The sequence below is a fragment of the Vipera ursinii genome (assembly GCF_947247035.1).
Source record: "Vipera ursinii genome assembly, chromosome: 6".
Taxonomy (NCBI): Eukaryota; Metazoa; Chordata; class Lepidosauria; order Squamata; family Viperidae; genus Vipera; species Vipera ursinii.
In genome coordinates, this window is record NC_139515.1 from 72,522,304 (window position 1) to 72,542,941 (window position 20,638).

At 37.8% G+C, this 20,638-nt stretch overlaps 1 protein-coding gene across 1 annotated transcript in view; it reads left to right on the top strand.

Annotated features, from left to right (window-relative positions):
- SLC13A4 (solute carrier family 13 member 4) overlaps positions 1-20,638 on the top strand; it is a gene marked incomplete at both ends in the record, with an annotated part of 37,233 nt that overhangs the window by 6,660 nt on the left and 9,935 nt on the right. Inside the window, 8 exons of the mRNA XM_083365385.1 lie at positions 9,039-9,167; positions 12,233-12,369; positions 12,869-13,050; positions 13,910-13,964; positions 15,062-15,101; positions 16,408-16,485; positions 18,317-18,507; positions 19,609-19,728. Of these exons, the coding sequence (XP_083221511.1) occupies positions 9,039-9,167; positions 12,233-12,369; positions 12,869-13,050; positions 13,910-13,964; positions 15,062-15,101; positions 16,408-16,485; positions 18,317-18,507; positions 19,609-19,728 (932 nt within the window). The remainder of the gene's footprint in view (positions 1-9,038; positions 9,168-12,232; positions 12,370-12,868; positions 13,051-13,909; positions 13,965-15,061; positions 15,102-16,407; positions 16,486-18,316; positions 18,508-19,608; positions 19,729-20,638) is intronic.

Here is a 20,638-nt window from a genome sequence, read left to right on the forward strand (position 1 = left end):
AAAGCACTGGGTATATACATATGTTGTATATAGCATGTTTATATGTGTGTTATATATGTGTACACTTTTGAGAGCAAGCAACAGAATTTAATTTTTAATCTGTGCCAGTGTGCCCACAATAAAAAATAACAAAGCTTATCTATTCTATTCTATTCTATTCTATTCTATTCTATTCTATTCTATTCTATTCTATTCTATTCTATTCTATTCTATTCTATTCTATTCCATTCTATTCTATTTTGTCCTTAATTATAGTTATTTAGCAGAAGGTGAAATAATGGTTGGGAAATCTTATAAACAAGAATCCAGCTGAAATGCTAATGCTAGCATGTTAGGAAATACAAATGTCCGTTCTTCAGTATATTCTGAAGGTCTCGTGTATATTTTATCTTGTCCTTTGAAGTACATTAATATATCACATTTAAACAGAGGAAAGTGATATTCCAAAACTTTCTGATTACTGTGTCTGTGTATACTAGGCAAACCTGGTCAACAGCACAATGTCTTTTATAGTTGGTTTTTGCTGATATTGAAAAGGTCTAAGCTAAGAGACTAAGCTAGAAATTCTTGAGATGGATGAATGGATAGATGGATAGATAGATAGATGGATAGATAGATAGATGGAGGGATGCAGGCATGCATATATAGTTTATATATAAGAGTCAATGTCAACTCTTAGTAACCACATAAAGGTCTTCAGAAGGTTCTGTCCTTCAGTCTTCCAAAAGTGCACCCATCACCGTGGTAACTGAGTCAATCCATCTTGTTGCTGACTGTCCTCTTCTTCTCTTTCTTTCCACCTTTCCCAGCATCAAAATCTTCTCTAGAGAGCTAAATCTTCATATATTGTGTCTGAAGTAAGATAATTTGAGTCTTGAATGGGAATCCTGGATTGATTTGTTCAGAGATTCTTTTTTCTTTGTTTTGTTTTCTTAGTTATTCTTGGTATTCTCAAGACTCTTCTCCAGCATGAAAGTTCAGAAAGGTCAATACAACGTATATCCTGCTTCTTCAGAGACTAACTTTCACTTCCACAGAGTGTCACAGGGAAAAACATTGTCTGCATGATTCTTTTCCAAGACCTGCATTGCTAAGTTAGAAAGTATTAGTCTGCAGCACATTTCTTGAGGAAATCCCAAGGTTTTGGGCTAAATTGGGATTTTAAAAAAATATTTGGTGTCATATAATTATAAGTACATTATGAATTATTTTTTTCTGAAATGATCTTACTATTGTTTTCTTCTTTTCCTCTCCAACTCAGGGTTAAAAAATAAGGAATTGTTAATCTTCAGAATTTGCTTTCAAAAAATATCCCTTATGTAGACATGTTTAACAGTTGTTATGTTTCCTGTTATTCCCTGTTTATTTTATATTTATATTTTGACTTCTCTGTCAAAATAGGGTGATATATTTGATTTCCCCTCTTTATCTTCACCAAAAAATGATTTTCTGAATCAGAACAGGCCAAGATATTATGACTAGTGAATTTCCTGCTTGAATAGGAATGTGATTCTGGGTTAGTACAATTCTAGGCCAATCTTCTATTTGCTACAACCACAACCTCTCAAATACTAAATATGTTTTAAATTGCTAAATTGTTAGCCAAGTGCCACTAGAAAATGCCTAGGCAACTTAATGCCCCTGAGATGTTTTGGTCTTCAAATCCAATTAATCACAAGTAGCAAGGTTATTGGCAAGGGATTCCATTAGATAAGCTCCAAATATGCAGAGCTTGCCAGATTGCTTAACCCTTTTCAGTAAAAATGAATATTTGAACCTCAGGTTTGAGATGTAGGGTCCTTGGTGTTCTCTGAGTTTGGTTGTTTTCCTGCAGGTGTTTCATTACCCAAACCAAGTAACATCATCAATGCTAGCAGTGCTGTTACCTTGTTTCAGTAATGAAAAGTCTGCAAGAAAATCACCCTCTTCAGAAATACAATCTCTAGAATGGGTGGTAAATCTATAGTCTGATATCAGAATTGAAATGTAAAAGAATGATACAGAGCAAGTGGATTTCTGAATTGGATGGTATAAAAACCGTTGTAATAAATATTTTTTTAAAAAAAATCAATGCAATAAACTAGATATACTCTAAGCTTAGGTTCACACACTGAGTTAAATTTTAAACATAATTAAACCACATGGTCTGGTTCATAGAAGGTTCATATCGCAGACAGTATGGGGATTTCTCAGTAAAACATCCCTCATTAGCAGAACTACCAATAGACACAGCATTTTGTGGAATTATATATTTCTCCCCTTTGGGAGGTAGGATTCAAAGCACTTTCAATTCTATTTTTTTAAAAAACCTGAATCATGGGAAGAGTTCTTGGTAGAGGACTAAGAATTCTCCAGTTGGATATATTGAGGTTGCCAGTATTTTTATTTTTATTTTACCGGGGAAACAATGAAGTTTAGGTTTTTAAATTAATTTCCCTATCAACTTGTAACATATGGCTTGCATTCACACAAACTTTAAATTTGGTTTAACACGTTGAGCTCTTTTCTTATGTGTAATCTGAACACAGGTGTAGTTTAAAGGGGAAATAGCCACAAATTAGATGAAAATAGTTTGGTGTTTGTAGATTTTGAATATAATTGTTATAAATACTGTTATATAATTATTATAATCACTATGAGTCTTATCACAATAAAGTGAGTCGCTCCTTTCATTATTATATTCAAGGTAGTAACTCAGGAAATAAAATCTGGGAGCCGGAGGGTTCTAATCAATAGTTCTATGCTTTGCAATATACTAGGAATAAATCCAATTAAGTGTAGGATTTTTTTTCTTATTTAATTGTGCATAGAATTGCAGGCATACTTTCTTGGCAGTAATAGCATGCACATACTGAATTTAGAATTACTTTTAAACTGGGAAACTATTTATTAAACTATTTGAGAAAAGAATGAGTTAGCATTTAAAAGTCTGAGGTATTCTTTCATTCCTTTTCTCCTTTCAGTTAGAATCTGGGTCATAGTCTGATCAAAAGCAAGGTAGAAATCAGTGTTTCTAGCTACTTTCTGCTAACCAGGTGATTTATTTAGCTAGCTATATAAAGTAGGCCAATCAGGCTTGCTTAAGCCAAAACGCACCCTTTTTGACATTTCCTAATTGAATATTTTGACCCTGCTTGTATTCAGCCCTTCTGAATAGTGCAAACTGTCTGCCTTTTATTTAACTGTCCATCTTCCAAAAAAAAAAAACACCTGAAGATTTCCATCTCCATCTCCATTCATTTTTGTTTCAAAGGTCTGTTGAGCCATTAGTCACCTCTGCACTTTGAAGCTTTTTCCTTTGTCTTCTCCAACTGAGATGTACTGAACTAGAATTTCCATCATCCCCAGCTAGCACGGCTGGCAATATGGACATTTTACTGTAACTGGGTGCTATGGTATTAGGAAAAGCCCTTTTCTGCTGTTTCTTCTCTTGAAATTCAATTCAAGCAGTTTAGACTACTGCAACACTCTCTACATGGGGCTGCCCTTGAGGACCACTCGGAGGCTTCAGCTGGTGCAGAATGCGGCCGCGCGAGTTGTGATGGGAGTTTCCCAATACTCCCATGTAACACCTCTACTCCGCGAGCTGCATTGGCTCCCGGTTGCCCTCCGGGTGAGATTCAAGGTGCTGGTGATGACCTATAAAGCCCTAAATGGCATGGGCCCGGATTATCTAAGGGAACACCTGCTGCCAGCGTCAATTTCCCATTGTCCTGTGGGCTCCCACAGGGAGGGCCTCCTCAGGGTACCGCCGGTCAAGGATTGCCGATGGGCGATCCACAGGGGGAGGGCCTTCTCAGTGGGTGCGCCTGCCCTTTGGAACCAGCTGCCAGTGGAGCTTAGGACTGCCCCCGACCTCCGTTCGTTCCGCCGGGACCTGAAGACCTGGCTCTTCGAGCTCTCTGGCCCAGGCTGAGAATTTTAATTTTAATTTTAACTGGGGTTTTATTTGTTCAGGGACGGATATAATTTTTTTTTAATCTGTTTTTAACTTTTGTATTTTTTGTTTTAATCACCCTGTAAACCGCCCTGAGTCCTTCGGGAAAGGGCGGTATATAAATATAATAATAAAATAAATAAATAATAAAATAAATAAAATCTGTTAACTTTGCTGACCACCATAATCACCTTCATCAATTTTGGTCATTGTCCTCGTGTTTTAAAAATCTGGTGGTTCTGCCTGAGATCCAACTTGGAGAAAAGCTTGGGAAATAAGAATACTTTCAGTTAAGACAAGGAACACTTATTAAGACCAGCATGGAAGGATTCCACAGTACAAGATAGGGACAGATTTGGAGACCCCTGCTAAAGTGCCAGTGATAAGTACTTCTGAAAAAAAAAGCAAACAATTATTTCAGTAAGGTCAGGATGGTCTCTCTAGGAGAGATTACACCACTTGACTAACATGGCTTGAAGCTAAAGTCTTAGACACTAAGTAGAAGTTGATTAAAAGATTACTTTGAGATTTCTGTATCCATAGAAAAGTTAATTATAATCTCCTGCATTTCTCAGGATTCTCTTCCTTCTGCTTCCCTGTTTTCTTTTTTTGTGTTGCTGTGAAAGAAGATAACATTCAGCTAAATAGTTTGCAAACTGATTTCTGCCAGGAAACTGGAAGGTTGAATACAAGCTTTCTTAGCCAAAAGTCTCAGATTTAAATCCAGTCAACCACACTTAACATGTATTTGTTTCTCAAAAGTTATGTTTTAACTCTATATATTAACCCTTTTTAATTAGTTTGTTGCCTAAATCAAATGAAAAGCTTGTCCTAATGGATGATCACTTAACTATGAGGCAGCAGTGTGCAGCAGCAGCCAAAAAAGCTAATACAATCCTGGGTTGTATAAACAGAGGCATAGAATCTTGATCCCATGAAGTATTAGTACCACTTTATAAAACCCTAGTAAGACCACACCTGGAATACTGCAACCAATTTTGGTCACAAAAAAAGATTTTGAGACCTGGGGAAAAGTTCAGAGAAGAGCAACTAAAATGATCAAAGGCCTGGAGACTAAAACATATGAAGAACGACTGCAGGACTTGGGTTTGGCTAGTCTAAAGAAAATAAGAAACAGGGCCAACATGATAGCAGTATTCCAGTATTTGAAGGGCTGCCACAAAGAAGAGGGGGTCAAACTATTCTCCAAAGCAGCAGAGGGCAGGACAAGAAACAATGATTGGAAACTGATCAAAGAGAGAGGCAGCCTGGAATTAAGGAGAAACTTCCTAACAGTGAGAACAGTTACCCAGTAGAATAGCTTGCCTTCAGAAATCACGGGTGCTCCATCATTGGAGGTTTTTAAGAAGAGACTAGACAGTCACTTGTCTGAAACTGTATAGGTTCTCCTAGAAGATTTCCAAGGTCCCTTCCAGATTCTATTCTATTCTATTCTATTCTATTCTATTCTATTCTATTCTATTCTATTCTATTCTATTCTATTCTATTCTATTCTATTCTATTCTATTCTATTCTATTCTATTCTATTCTATTCTCTACAGTGAGTTTCCATTCATATTCTCAAACTGCCCATATTTGCAGTTAATCTCATTTTGATATCTGTTTTCATTGTGTTTCTCAGGTTGAAGAAGTAAAAACAGCTCTTTGTATTCAACATGCAGCTCTTTCAATAGCATTCACTTTCTCCTTTTCCCAGCCTGTGCTTTGCCATCTTAGTTTATAGTTTATTGAAGAGCAGAACCACAAAGCATGTGGCTCTGGGAAAGCTAACCACATGTTGCTGGGAGTGGTGGGTTTTTATACCTTCTTGGGATTTTGTGTTTGGAGTTGTTCCTGTGGCATGAACTTTGACCTTAGGTTCAGTGTGCCTTTCTGGTATCCTGATGGTGGTGGGTTAATCCTATTATGTCCTAAAGGTCATATCCTGCTTCCCTGGGGCTGTGGCTAATGGATATGTCCTATGTTGGATTTTTTGGGATGAGTGGTTGTTGATGCTAGGGATCTTTGTCTTTCTAATCTCATCAGTTCCAAGCTTCCTGGCCCCAACCTTTCTGAATGGAATTATCAAATCTGCATTTCTGAAAGCTGGCCTCTTTGGTTTCTGCTTGGGGGAGGGAAACTTGTGGCTATCTTTGCCTATGATTTTTCATTATTCCTACGGGGAAAAAATAATATTCTGTCCTTTTAATATCCACCCAAAATATTTCCTTCTCTGGAGGGGGGGAATGACTTCCCACAATACATTCAGTGAAAATCAAAGTTCTTGATTTACTTGATGTTCCTTTCCACTTATAAAAACAGAACAGTCTATGCTTTTCATGCAGAATTGGAAGAACGTGTGTTGTATATGTGTGCATGCATTTGAGAGTTGTAGTTGGGAACCACAACAGCTTTTCTCTTTGCATCCCATCTTTGAGAAGCTTGAAAGGCTCTGTTTCTTAATACTGTTTTTCTCAAGCTTAAAGAAGGTGGGTTACGTGGTGTTATCAAAGCAACACTCTAAAGAGGTTTTCTGTGGATTGAATATTTGGAAGAATTACAACACAGAATTCTGGGAGTTGAAGTCCACAGATTTTAAAGTTGCCAAGGTTGAAAACCACTATTTTAAAGCAACCCAAAGTGACTTAGACAGCTTTTGCACCAGGAAATCTACAGTATGTCAGAATCTTCAGTCCAGGGAGAAGCAAGGGGTGGAGTACATTACTAATGAATGATTCTCTTTCTTACATAGATGTTCACTTAGAAGTTACCTTGTGGTGCATGAGTAACAACCTTGGAATTACGTCAAGAAACAAAAGAGAAAGGGAAGAAGAGAGGGGGGAGAGTAGGCATTTCAAGATCTTTGGCTTCCTTGTCCATTTCTGAAATATGAAAATGAAACACACTTTTTGAGATCTTATTGTTCATGCTTTCTAAGCGGTACATTCACACTGATAGGAAGATCTGCAGCATTTGTTCCATCAAATCCACATTTAGCATGCAGCTTCCGCTTGGCTAAGTGTAGCTATTGAAACAGTGTTCTTGAATGACTAATGGTATTGGCATTGTGTATGTGTGCTTGCATCTATGTATGTGTATTTGAGGTCTTTTTGTGTGTATGTGTGCATGTGTTTACTGAGGTACTAGAGCAGTGTTTTTCAACCTTGACAATTTTAAGATCTGTGGACTTCAACTACCAGAGTTTCTTCTTCAGTTCTGGAAGTTGACGTCCATAGATCTTAAAGTTGTCAAGGCTGAGAAACACTTATTGTAGAGCCTATTGATTGATCCAAACCCAGATTCCAAAAGTCCTGTTGTCCTTGGAATGTTTCATTTCAAAAGAAACCTTCTAAGAGGCAGGACATGCAGTGCTTTCTCTGTCTAGGACTTCATCTTCATCTTTCCCACTCTCATTCACTGTGGTTAAGTATTTTATCGGTGTGTAAAACTGATGAGATAGGGAAGGCTTCCGACAAAAGGGATCTGATCAAAAGTAGGTAACGATGGTAGGAACTGGAGTATTTGCAAATTATGGTGAAAAAAGTGGCTATTCTATAAGTCCAATACTGTAACACATAAAAGTCAATTGAAGTTTCAGTTGTACCATCATGATCTTGATTTCTTTTTATCATTCTCTTACCTCAGTGTAAATAAAAATAATGAACCTCTCAGAAGCACTTTATTTTAGTACATTAAGATTTATCCAAGGTATAGAGATATGCTACTTTACAGCAGCATTCAGCCCTCAATAGGAAAAGATTGCAAAATAGTAAGTGAAAAGATACAATACATGCGACATAGTTCAAACTGGCTGATAAAGTAATATTTACAGAGTGGAGCTGAGAAACAGGTCAACTCATTAAAAACTGGAATTTGTTCCTAGCTTCTAACTGTTAGTGTTATCTGGAGCAAGTTTGATTTTGTGACTCTTGAGGAAATAGAAAATCCAATCAGTGATCTCAGCCATTTGTCTATTAGGTTCAGGTCCTTTTTGCATGATTAAAGCCACCCAGGAAGTGTCCTTTGTTGGATCCATGCAGTATATTTACTTCTTAGTAAGAGCGATGGTCCTCTCAGCCTTAACTTAACCCTAGTTAGTACTACCCTACTCAACCTAACCATCCTGGACAATTTCTGTCCAGTCTCCAACCTCCCCTTTCTAGAAAAGTTATTGGAGGAGGTGGTTGAGCTTCCTTGGAGGAAACCAAATATCAATATTATTTCAGGGTTCATTTTGGAGACAGCATTGGTTTATTTATTTATTAAATCTGTATGCCACCCACCTCCCTACCAAGTTACTCTGGGCAGTTTACAATACTACAAATAACAGATTAAAACAACTACAGAATTAAAGCATTACAAATTAACAGAATAGGAGAATAACAGAGTTGGAAGGGATCTTGAAGGTCTTCTAGTCCAATCCCCTATTCAAGCAGGACATCCTATACCATTTCAGGTTGTCCAGTCCCTTCTCAAGAGCCTTCAGTTGTGCGTGATGAAGCACCCACAACTTCTGGAGGCAAGCTGTTCTTCTGGTTAATTGTTCTCACTGTTAGGAAAAACAAATGTTATCTGATTTTTTGTTTATAAACAGATGTTATATTAGGAAAACCATCAGATGTTAAAATGGTTGTATTAATTAATGACCTGTGGCAGAGCTGAGATTAAGTGGTGAGTTCATCCTGATGCTTCTTGATTCCCTCAGCCAGATTCAATATTTTTGATTACAGCAGCCTTTTGGACCAGCTTCAGGGGTTGGGAATGGAAGGTCCCATTTTGTGATAATTATTATCCTCCTTTTCCTGAGGCCAGTTTTAATTGTGGTTGACAGGGGGAGATGTTATACCCAGAGTCCAGCAGGGTGGGGTCCCACAGGCTTAAACGTCGTGTTTAACATCTATAGAAAACTACTGGGCGATGCTATCTATCAGTTTGGGGACAAAACTCATCAGTTATACTGAGTCTCTTGAACACAACCAATTTGCCCAACTGAAGAAGCAGTCCATAACATTTAGATATCTCAGTTGTATCATATCATCAGCCAGTACTTGCAGCTCTGAAAGTTCATGTGACCCTAATTATTCCTGTATTTCTGCCTCAGGAAGCCTCCTGTGCCTACGTGCTGATTGTCACAGCAATATATTGGGTATCTGAAGCAGTGCCCCTTGGAGCAGCAGCCCTTGTTCCTGCTTTCCTCTATCCACTGTTTGGTGTCATGAAGTCCAGTGAGGTCAGAGTTGTGTATTTTTCCTTCCTTCCTTCCAGTGGTAATGTCAAGTATCCAAGAGTAACACTTGATTCTTGGAGCACCATGTCATTTTCTTAGCAAATGAAGCTTGCTATGCTTTCTTCTGGGATGTTTTTTTTTCAACTTCCTAGTTTGGTGTAGATCCCAGAGATTTCTCCCAATTAACTATAAACCAGGTCTGTCCTTGCTTACCTTTTTTGAAATCAGCAACAGTTGGCTAAGTTAATTCACCTGAATAGATACGTCATTCATGAATTTATAATTCATGATTGATGGCCAATTCTGAGCAGTAAAACTACATAGCCAACTTACTACCTGCTACAATACCCTCATTTCAATTTTTTAAAAACATTTTTATTGCTATAAAATGCAATAAAAATTCTTTAACAGTACTGTATAGGGGCAAGGTCTTTTTTTCCTTTTTATTCTGTTAGGCTTTAGAACAGACATGTCAAACACAAGGCCCGGGGGCCGGATCCGGCCCGTGAAGTGGTTTCATGTGGCCCGCAAAGCCATCCTGGAAACAGTGAGGGAAAGGCCCCCACTGCCTTGGCCCTGGCCCAGAGACCCTCCTTCTGCCAGAGACCCTCAGATCTGTCCCACTCCTGCCCAGGCCCCCATAAACACCCTTGATGTGAACGATGTAGAGCTGGCCATGCCCACCCAGGCCATACGCACTCTAGCCATGCCCACCCAGTAGGCCACACCCACCCTGGCCATACCCACCCGGCCCCCTGAGGGCAACCGCAAAGCTGATGCGGCCCTCAATGAAATTGAGTTTGACACCCCTGCTTTAGAACTACAGCTTTCTAATTTAATACAGAACTCACTGAGACCTCTAGTTTTAAAACTTAGAAGTGGGATTCTTTGCTTTTCAGACATCATAATGTTAAATAGTGTCATGCAGATTTCATTTTTTAAAACAAATTGTATCTGCCTATATAGGAAATAGACGTTCATCGCATAATTAATAACTAGCTCATTTTAACACTACTAAACATGACCATTGAAGAATCTCAAAGGAGTGACATGACCATGTGAGTCCATGGCACATACTATGTTATTCTATGACTATGAATACTTGCAGAGTGGAAAAAAAGATTCACCTGATAAATATCCTGCAATGGGAAATGAATGTCTGTCATACCTTGTACATTCCCCCAATTCATTATCTGATGAACTTGCATCATTGAGTGTCTTATTCTTGGATGAGAAGCAAATTCTTCTTGGATGAGAAGCAAAACATTTTCTTCTTCTTCCTCAAGGAAAAGAACAGTCCAGTTGCCTTTGAAGAAAAAAAAAGCACCTTTAAAATGATGGTTCTTATTACCATGACCAAGCTGGATACTATTGAGCAAGAAGAGAAAATACTGTTGAGTAAACAGCTTGACAATTGATAGCAGCCTAATAGAATAACATGTCTTTCAAATTCCCTCAACACAGATGTATTTGAATGGCTGCAATAAAGATAGTTCACCCTTTACCAGCAATGGTGTAAGAAATACTGCCTTATGACACTTCCAACATTGCTTCTCATATTTCCTGGGATGAAATGCAGGCACTGCTTTAGGGAGTAGGAAAATCATCTAAAGTGATATAGGAACTGTCACATTACAGCACTGTAGATCCTCATGTCACCGCTGGTGAAATATAAATTAGCCCTTAGCCTGCATAAATATTTATCCTTGTACTAACACTTCCCATAACAAATTAGTAACCCTAGGATGTCCCTAGTTTAAAAGAACAGAGTTAAGTTACTCTGGCACATTTATTTATGCAATTATTTATAGACTGCCCACTTTAACAAAGGACTCCAAGCAGTTTATAATCAAGGATAGGTAAAAAATGACAATCTAACTACCGTAACTTCAACTAGCTAACCCCAAGGAACTGCAAAACAAATCTTCAGATCTTTTCCAAGTGCTTTCTAAATCTTCTTAGAAATCATACTGTAATTTTTCTTCCTAGTAGGTCAAATCTGCTGACGCTTCCCCGGAGTCTTTGGCTTTTAAGAATATGAGCTTTTGTTTCAGCCACCCTGCGAAAGGGTGAAAGGGATAAAATGGAATAAGCAAGGTTTTGTGTTGTTAAGGGATTCTTTTCGATTCTTAAATTGAATTCTTCCACTTAAAAAAAAATCTGCATGGATTACTGTGAAGTGTAGGGCAGGAGCTGGAACTTAGGAAAAGGAGAAAGGACTAATGGAAATAGGCCAAGAACAAAAAAATTAACCAAGATAATTGCATGGCAGTTTGAAAACATCCATCGGGGGTTATTTAGCAAATAAGGAGACTTGCCTATTTATTTTAAGACTGAAATCTTGCTAGAACCTCCAAGGCAAGACAGAGCATTAAAAAATGCTAAAATTAGATATCGGGTTTAAAAACCACTTCCCCTTAAATGTTTTCAAAACAAAGTAAATATTTCAAAATCTGACATAATGTTAATAAAACCTACAACAAGATTGGACCTGTGAATAAAGGAAATTTCATAGTGGATGCATGTACAAGTCATTTTGAAATGAGATGGGTGGTAAATAAGTTTAATAGAGATAGATAGATAGATAGATAGATAGATAGATAGATAGATAGATAGATAGATAGATAGATAGATAGATAGATAGATAGATAGATGGATGGATAGATGGACAGACGGACAGACAGACAGACAGACAGACAGATGCACAGACAGACAGACATTAAGAAAGATCTATTCCATGCCCTGCACTTCAGCAGCCAAACAGTGTTTAATCCAAGTCTTTTTTTATTGGAAATCTTTTTATTGGAAAAAACCAATGGTGTTTTTTAATTTGAGAAGAGCAAATTACTTGGTGCAATCTCCTTAACATCATTGATCTTCTCCAATAAAAAAGACCGTGATAGAGTTTCAAGAGCAAACCTCTGGTACTCACAGACATAGTTAGAAGTGGGGATTAAATGTTGTTCCCCAGGAATGCATCAAAATAGGGAAATTACATAGACCCAATTTCTAGGTGACTGTATGTGCCTCATTTACTCTGTTTACCCACTGACTTCAATTGTCCATAGGTAGCTGCTGAGTATGTCAAGAACACCACCTTGCTTCTCATTGGGGTTATCTGTGTGGCAGCTTCTGTTGAAAAGTGGAATTTGCACAAACGGATTGCCTTGCGCATGGTTATGATGGCTGGAGCAAAACCAGGCATGTGAGTGAATCAGCTTGTTTTGGTCTGTGGTCTGCCAAGCATCTGCATTTTGATCACATATCCATGGTGTTGCTAAAACGGTTGTAAGTGTGAAAAACTTTTTCCAGGGCTGTTGTAACTTTGAATGGTCATTAAATGAACTGTTTTGTCAAGAACTATCTGTATAAGTACATTACATAAGTTTAGAAATCATTCTCATCTTTATTTCTGCTCCTGCTTATTTTCTTAATGCCCCTTTCCTGTCTACTCTGATAGTTCTGTTTTACCTTTGCAGAAACCATCAAAGTTCATTGATTCTGTTATAATAATGTATATACGAAAGTTCCTTTTATTTTCAGGAGATTACTTATACCACAAAATTGAATCACCACTCTGACATCATTTTTAATTGCAAGAAGTAGAAATCATTATTTTTTTTAAAAAAGAGTTAAATTATAAAGAGGGGGACAATGAGCTTTTAACTGTGCCTCCCAAATGATTCTTCTTTCTTGAACTCTAGGCTGCTTCTTTGCTTTATGTGTTGCACCACTATTTTATCTATGTGGCTTTCCAACACATCCACCACAGCTATGGTGATGCCCATTGTAGAGGCAGTTCTTCAGGAACTTGTGAAGTCTGAGGAAGATCATGAGATGAATGGCACTGCAGGAAGCACCATCCGGGAAGAGAAAGAGACAATAAGTATGTGATCATCCTCATTGCTCTTTTAAATTCTTTTAGAGAGAGATGAGCAAAGTTCAAGTTACTATGGCGAGTCATACCAACATGTGCCCTCTGCCTTTGCCTAAAAACTCGAAAAGGAGTTTTCACAGAATCATAGGCTAGAAGCAAGCTCAGAGGTCTTCTAGTTCAATCCTCTGCTCAAGGCAGGAGACTTACACCAACCCAGTCAAATGGTTGTCCAGTCTATTCTCCATTGATGAAGTTGGCTTGAATGTGATCTGGAGGCCCAGCAAACCAAACTCCAGAATGCACAAAGACCCTGACTTGCATTCCAAGCTCAGCTTCTCTTTGGCTTTCCAGCAGAAAACATGAAAACTGGGCAGAGGAAATATTATAGTCAACATACATGACCAATTTTAATCTCCAGCTGAATACATAATCAGGACTAAACTGGCTGGAAGAGATTGTTTCATTCAGTCCTGGCTCCTCAGGACCCAGATAAGAGGAAGCAAATCAGATAAATGAAGCATATCTGATGAGCAGCTGATTTCAGTTGTTTTACAAATTAGTAACAGATTGGAAGAAAACAAATCAATGCTCCAAAATTACAAAGATCTTTCATGATCCTCCTTAATTATCATGGAAGACAAGGTTATTAAAAGCTTATCAGGAGCTTTAATTAACTTGAGATAGTCAACACATTTGGAATTTTGGAAGCACATTAAAGGACCTCTCTAAAAGGGGTTTTCAACCATCTTTTTTTATTTTTTGAGAAGATCTCTGAGGTCTATGTGGTGTCCAGAAGCTTTGTTGGATAATCAAGCAATGCTTGAGACCGAACCTAATCCCTTTTATTTTTTTGTCTCTTTTATTTTAGGTCTCGGTGACAAACATGGTCAAGGCTCCCTGGAGCTCATTTTCATCAACGAGGAGTAAGAATGAAGCCTGTCCAGCTCTAATGGACATTTGAACCCTTTCAGGTCACAATGAGATAACATATCAGGAGCAGAAAATGAGATATTATATCAAGAGAGATTTAGAAGTTGGAGAGGTTTAAGAGAGGAAAGAATGACATGTATTGCTTTGATGTTTATCGAAGGAAGGAAGGAAGGAAGGAAGGAAGGAAGGAAGGAAGGAAGGAAGGAAGGAAGGAAGGAAGGAAACCAAAAGTAGTAATAAATGGACACTGTCATTATTTCTAGAAATAGAAGGATACTCAAAATGATGATTTGCTATTATTATTATTACTACTACTACTGCTATTATTATTATTATTATTATTATTATTATTATTATTATTATTATTATTATTAATTTCCTCCATGAGCCAAGCATATTTTTGCTACATTGCACATTCTTAGTTTTTAATTAATTTAATAGATAATCCTTCCCCCCAGTTTTCACTGGAATTATCACCAATGAGAAAGAGAATCAACTAACTTCCCGCCCAAGAGACCTGACCTGTCCTTTCCTTCTCTATCCCTGGCATGCTTCCACCATACTGAATTCCTTTTGCATAACTCAGAACTAGAAATGGAACCAGAACTAGAATAAGCAGAATTGCATTGGGATGCAAATCTCCAGTGACCTCTCTGTAAGATGAAACAAAGCTGAGATGGATTTTTAAAAACTGCATTTGCAAAGAGATTTCTTTATCACAGTGTTATCTTCCAGCACTGCAATAGCATGGAAGCTAATGGCAGCTTATTGGACAGATGCAAATGGCACAGCTGTTCTCCAAGCCAGTCTTCCATTTTTTGTGTGCTGGAGAAAACAAGGCCGAGAAGAAGCTGTAAATGAAACTGCTCTGCTCTCATCTTTTGTTCTCCCAGGCAGACGTACTAAAAACCTGTTTGACCTTCTTACATCACTTGCATGAATCTGAGCATCAGCCTATCTTTTGTTGCAGGAATGCTGGGATAACAAAACTGGATACAGAGCACCATGATTTCCTGGGAGTATATGCTATGACACACCTGTGATTCATTATTAATGTTTATCCTTTTTTATTTCCCCTTGTTATCTGTAGTGCTACAACTGCTGATTTCAGCTCTCTGATGCAGTCCAAGGTATTTTTAGAGCATGCATTTGTGCTTCAGTAATTCTCTACGTCTTTCACAAGGACTGTCTTAGAATAGTAAAATAATGATGGAACAATCCTCTCCTTTTTTGTGCAAAACTAAGCCACATTTTGTTGTTTAGTGAGTGGAAATGAAAACACAATCTCATAGAATGGAACCATGGCAGATATAGAATCTGTTGAGGAAGACAATGCTGGCCTTCAAAGTTCAGTAACCATGATCTAGATCACAGGTCTTTATATCCAAATGTCCTGACAGAAGCCCAGATGCAAACCCAATCAGTCCCTGCTCAGTGGTCTGTGGTCTTCATAACAGGCCATAGAACCCCTGAAGATTCCAGCACAGTTGCCAGATCAGGAAATATACTCTTGACACAACAGTAACTAAACCCTGAAGCCCAATACTGTCCAACAGTTACTGGCCATGAAAGTCTACACCAGTATAATCTGTTGGAGACTTTTTGATTTGCAGTCCTAGGGTTAGATTGAACAAGGGTTAGATTCAGAAACCTAAAGGGCCTTTTCCGTAAACTGCATTATTAAAATTGGTAGCCATATCTACAATGCTGATCTGGTTTCATTTAAGATTCTATCCAGTTCTAGGACACTGGCCTTAATATTCTCTATGTTATTCAGTTATTCAGGCATGAAGACAGCTTGATGATATTGGATTTGTATTTCAAAGCAACTTGGTTGTTAGAATCCTTTTTCCTTGAGTCAGTTATGTGTATTGTTGTTTGGGATGAAGCCAAATCCTCCTCCCCATCCTTCAAGTTTTATACATGGGTGGTTATCATTAATCTGACTGAGTCTTTCAATAGGATATTGAGTATAATATATAATCAATAGATTATTCTTTCTGTGGGCACCAACTGTTCTTTGGCTATTGGATTGATGGGACAGAAATCTCTAGCTACAAATCTATTTAAAGTCATCTAAAATCCTCTGATTCTCTGGGAGCAGATGAAAGCAAATCTTTATTAAGCAATGCTAATAAAAGGAAAAATGTGTTCCCCCCAATTCATGGATACAATTAGTGCAATCTCTGTTCTTCTAAATACTAATTACTCAGAAGAAACAAAAGGAAACAGTCATGCTGCATATGTTGATTTTTCAGGAAAACACTTGCTTTAGTTTAACACTTGTTCTTAGTAGATTAGGCAGTTGTTTTAACCAAGTTGCCAAACAATTGAACTTGTGGAAATATTCCTAGAAGAACTTATTTGGGGTGGGGGTATGATAATTGAAGATGATGAAAAGCGATATTTTCTAATAAAATATTTCTGGTCCCTCAGAACATGAATGGGGTACACATGATAGCCAATACGATTGGAACAATGAATTCCAGGACAAATGGGCAACATCTACCCCAGGTGAGGTTATTATTTTGTGTGGATACAAACTATAAGTTTAGGTTCAATATGAATTAGTTTCTGAACTTAACTAGTCACATCATAGCTTATTTTTGGGATAGTGTGACTCTAGCTAGCTAAAAATTGAATTGAACAGCCTGCTCCAGGAAAAGGATCAGATTCAAACATGCTGCAGTTCTATGGTTAACCACAATAATTTCCTATGCTATAGTAAGACAATCATCTCCAGATGTTAATTCTTATAGAAAACTAGATTGGTTGTTTCAGGGCAGTTGACTACTGTGCTGTGCAATGACTAGGCAGTGCAGCTCTAGATCAACTGCATTATAAGTAGAAAATGGAGCTAGGAACTCAGTGGCTTGAAAACAAATTGACGGACTGAAGATAAACATGTTTTTAAAGTTTCCAATCAGAGTGTATTCAACAAGCTGTTGGCCAGAACAAGACGTAGTTTCAGCTTTCAACTTTGTATTTAAAGATTTTCTTCCTAAACAGGGGAAAAAACAATCCTTTCCTTTCATAGAACTACGGCAACCCTATTTATCTATTCGTCTCTTCTGTCTCTCTGTTAAATATGTTGCTTGTCTCTCTGCTAAATGTCTAATAAATAACAAAAAAAATATAAAAAAGAAACAGCATTCATTGAGTTCTTAAAAATAAGCTTGAACAACAAAACAGCAGTTCGAACAGGATACATTGGAGTAATAAATACAAGTGAAGGCAACAGTTTATGTAGAATATTCAATTTCCTGCTCGTAGGTAGAATCCTATGTCTGTATGCTTGTGGCCTTCCAGATGTTGATGAACTACAACACACAGCAACTCTCTTATCTGATCCTTCTCTGATGGGCTCTTGGGATTTATCATTTACCAATACTTAGTGGGCTACAAATTCCACATACCTCTTTGAAGAAATGTTCAGGTGGATTCCAATAAAAAAATATGAATGTATCGTTGCTAAGGTTTCTCGGGGTGGAGGGGCAGGAAAACAAGGCAAGGAAGCCTTTGGAGAAGGAGTGAGGGCTGGTGGGTACCTTAACTCGCTTAAGCCAGGTCAGCTTTGGAAAACAGACTGGAAGGTGCAAGCTTGCAATGAGTTATCCCCACAGCAAGTTGGTTGGGGTGATGGGGGTAAGGTGTCCCACAGCAAGATGGTGGCAGTGAGTTGGTGGTGGAGAGATGGTGGCAGTGAGTTGTCCCATTCTGAAGTCAGAATGGAACAACTATCTAATCCAGTATTCTGTGTTACAGGAGAGTCAATCAGATGTATATTATTTGTCCCGTACTACATTTTTGATTCAGTTTTCCTCTGAGAGCACAGTATGAGCACCTGATGTTTTCCTTCAATTTAGCCTCACAATAACCAATCCGTGAAGTAGGTTGGGCATGGTGTTTGTTCATAGTGTCACTCCTGGATTGCACAATTCAGGAACAATTTGAACCAGGGTCTTTCCAGTCCAACAGAGTCTTTTCTAAGTACAAAAAGACTGCGCATCAGTCTCCTACTCTTGTTTTTTCCCCTGGCTATTAGTAAATAATCTTGTAAATAATCTATTTTTATCAATGAATATTATTGCAGTTGTGTGATTTCAGTTTGAGGTTGTTTATGATAATTTGTCCCATCTTGGCACTCAGCAAATTTGTTGGGGATTCAGCTATCAGAATTCCAAGACAGCAAGGGCAACATTTCCATGCTGATCAGGAATTCTGAGAATTGCAATCTCAACATTTCTCCATAACCCTAGGTTGGACAATGAAGAATGAAGATTAGTTTCTATGTTTTTTTAAAGGCAGCATATGAACAAACATACATGATATGGCTTTTTTCCAGACTCAAATCCTTGTTCTGCCACCTCAGCCTCAAAATTTGGATCAAGACAGCAAACGGCAATATCCATCCAAGCATGATCAAATGGTCTGCAAATGCCTCTCACTGAGCATTTCCTATGCAGCAACTATTGGTGGACTCACAACCATCATCGGTACTTCTACCAACCTAATCTTCCTAGAGTATTTCAACAAGTAAGTATTAATATACACTGAGTGAAACTGATGGGAAACCATATGTGTTTTTCCTGACCCCAGGCATATTTTGTTCTTATCCATAAGTTTCACAAGATATTTACTATAAATTAAGGAAACAGGCAGGCATGATGTTCTTTCCACAGTGGCTAAAGAAATTTGCATCACATCATGATCTGGGAATTATATCCTAGAAGGAGAATTTGAGGAAATGGGGGTGTTTAGTCTCTAGAAGAGAAAATTGAAGGGGATAGATTCACACATGAAAGAGTGCTGCTTAGAAAAGGGCTGAGATTTTTTCCCTTAGCGGGTATTGTCTTAGAAGACAAAACAATAGCTATAGGTTGTAAAATGGCAGATTCCATCTGAATCGTAGGGAACAGATCCTAAAGATAACAGTCTGGCAGTGGAACTAATGATAAGAGAATAGACAAGCTCTATGTTGATGGATATGTTCTAAGAGAGATTAGACAGTTGTTGTTTGCCAATGATTTAATCTGGAATCTTGCATCAAGCAAAAAGTTGGATTTTATACAATCGCTTCCAATTCTTTTCTGCAAGTGGTGAGAAAGTATCAAATGAAGCTCATCTACATGGAAAAGTTCTCATCTAAGACCATGAGTTTGATGGAAGATAAGAGAGTACTTGAGGAGGCAAGAAACCTGTGAACTGAAGATTTGTTTAATAATCTTATATTCTTCCCTACATTGATACAGTTCTAGGTAGGGCTGTCATGAGTGTAGCATGCCAAATCTAGATGTATGTATTACTGTTCATAAACTATGCTGTGAGCAGTCATGTTCTCACAAAGGCCCCAAGCTTTAGACAACTCACAGTGGCATAGAAAGGACATACCTGACAAATGGGTTCTGCATTCAACCTTTTTCTTTCTTGTCTTTTTTCCCCGTTTGATCTTCTTTCCTTGGACTGATAAAACAAGTTTAAAACAGTATAACTGAATCACTGTAAAATTCATAAGTTCTTCCACAGTAAGGTAGAGTAAGAATTGTAGTGAGTTGGGGATGCTTATGGAAGCTTATATATAAATTGATTATTTGATAGTGATATTTGATATTGATATTTCTTTTAATTTCTTCCCAGCCATTACCCAAATTCTGATGTGGTGAATTTTGGAACGTGGTTCTTATTCAGTTTACCTATCTCTCTCATTATGTTGGTGTTAACCTGGTTCTGGATGCATTGGCTTTTCCTTGGTTGCAAGTAAGTGAAACTGTGATGGAATGTAGTAGGCTAGATTCCCAGGCTAGGGGTGGGGGCATTCCAGAGGAATTAGAGGCAATTCAGTCCAGATATTATGTGTAGGAGAAAGAGACTGAAAGACAGCCCCTCCCTAATAGTTCCCAGAGTATATGGGAGATGCAGATAATAGAGTGCTTAGTCTGGTAAGATTCTGTCTATGGGTATGGAAACAATAAAGAATTTGACTTGGAAAAATTACCATATGTTATTCTTGGTTTTTGAGTCTGACAGAAACCTGCCCTATCTACCAACATTCCCAGTCTATAGTAAGTGCTACAACATGCTGGTATTACACCAACAATATCCCAGTGTCCACTATGGAACATCAGAGCTATGAAATGGAGGCCAAGGACTAGCATCAGCAAATATCAGATAATATATTCATAGTTACAGTTAAAAGAATTGGGCTGCAAACATCCAGATAACCAGTAGATGAGGGCACAGAATATGGAAACAATTTAATGTTGGGATTTTTGTAGCCCAATTCTGGTAACCTGAATGATTCTTGTATTCTTCTGTTTCTAATAGCAGGTTTTGTTTTCAACTGTTTTAGATTTTGTATCATTTGTTTTAGTTAAATCTTTTAAAAAGGAGCCTGTTTTGCAATCCTGAGGATTATTATAAAGAAAGAAATTGTTTCCATGCTAGTAGACAAATAGCTGGAAGCTGGCAATGACCTGAAGTCGACATTGGCCTTATCTTGGAAGGGCTCCAATTAATCGCTTGAGACATTTTGTTTCCTAATAAAAATAAGATATAATAAATCAGAAATAATGTATACTCTTGCAACAGGTCTGAACATGATTTTTGCACAATGAACAGTTACATTCTGTTGGCACTGCCAACTTCAAATGTTTTTTTTATTACAAAA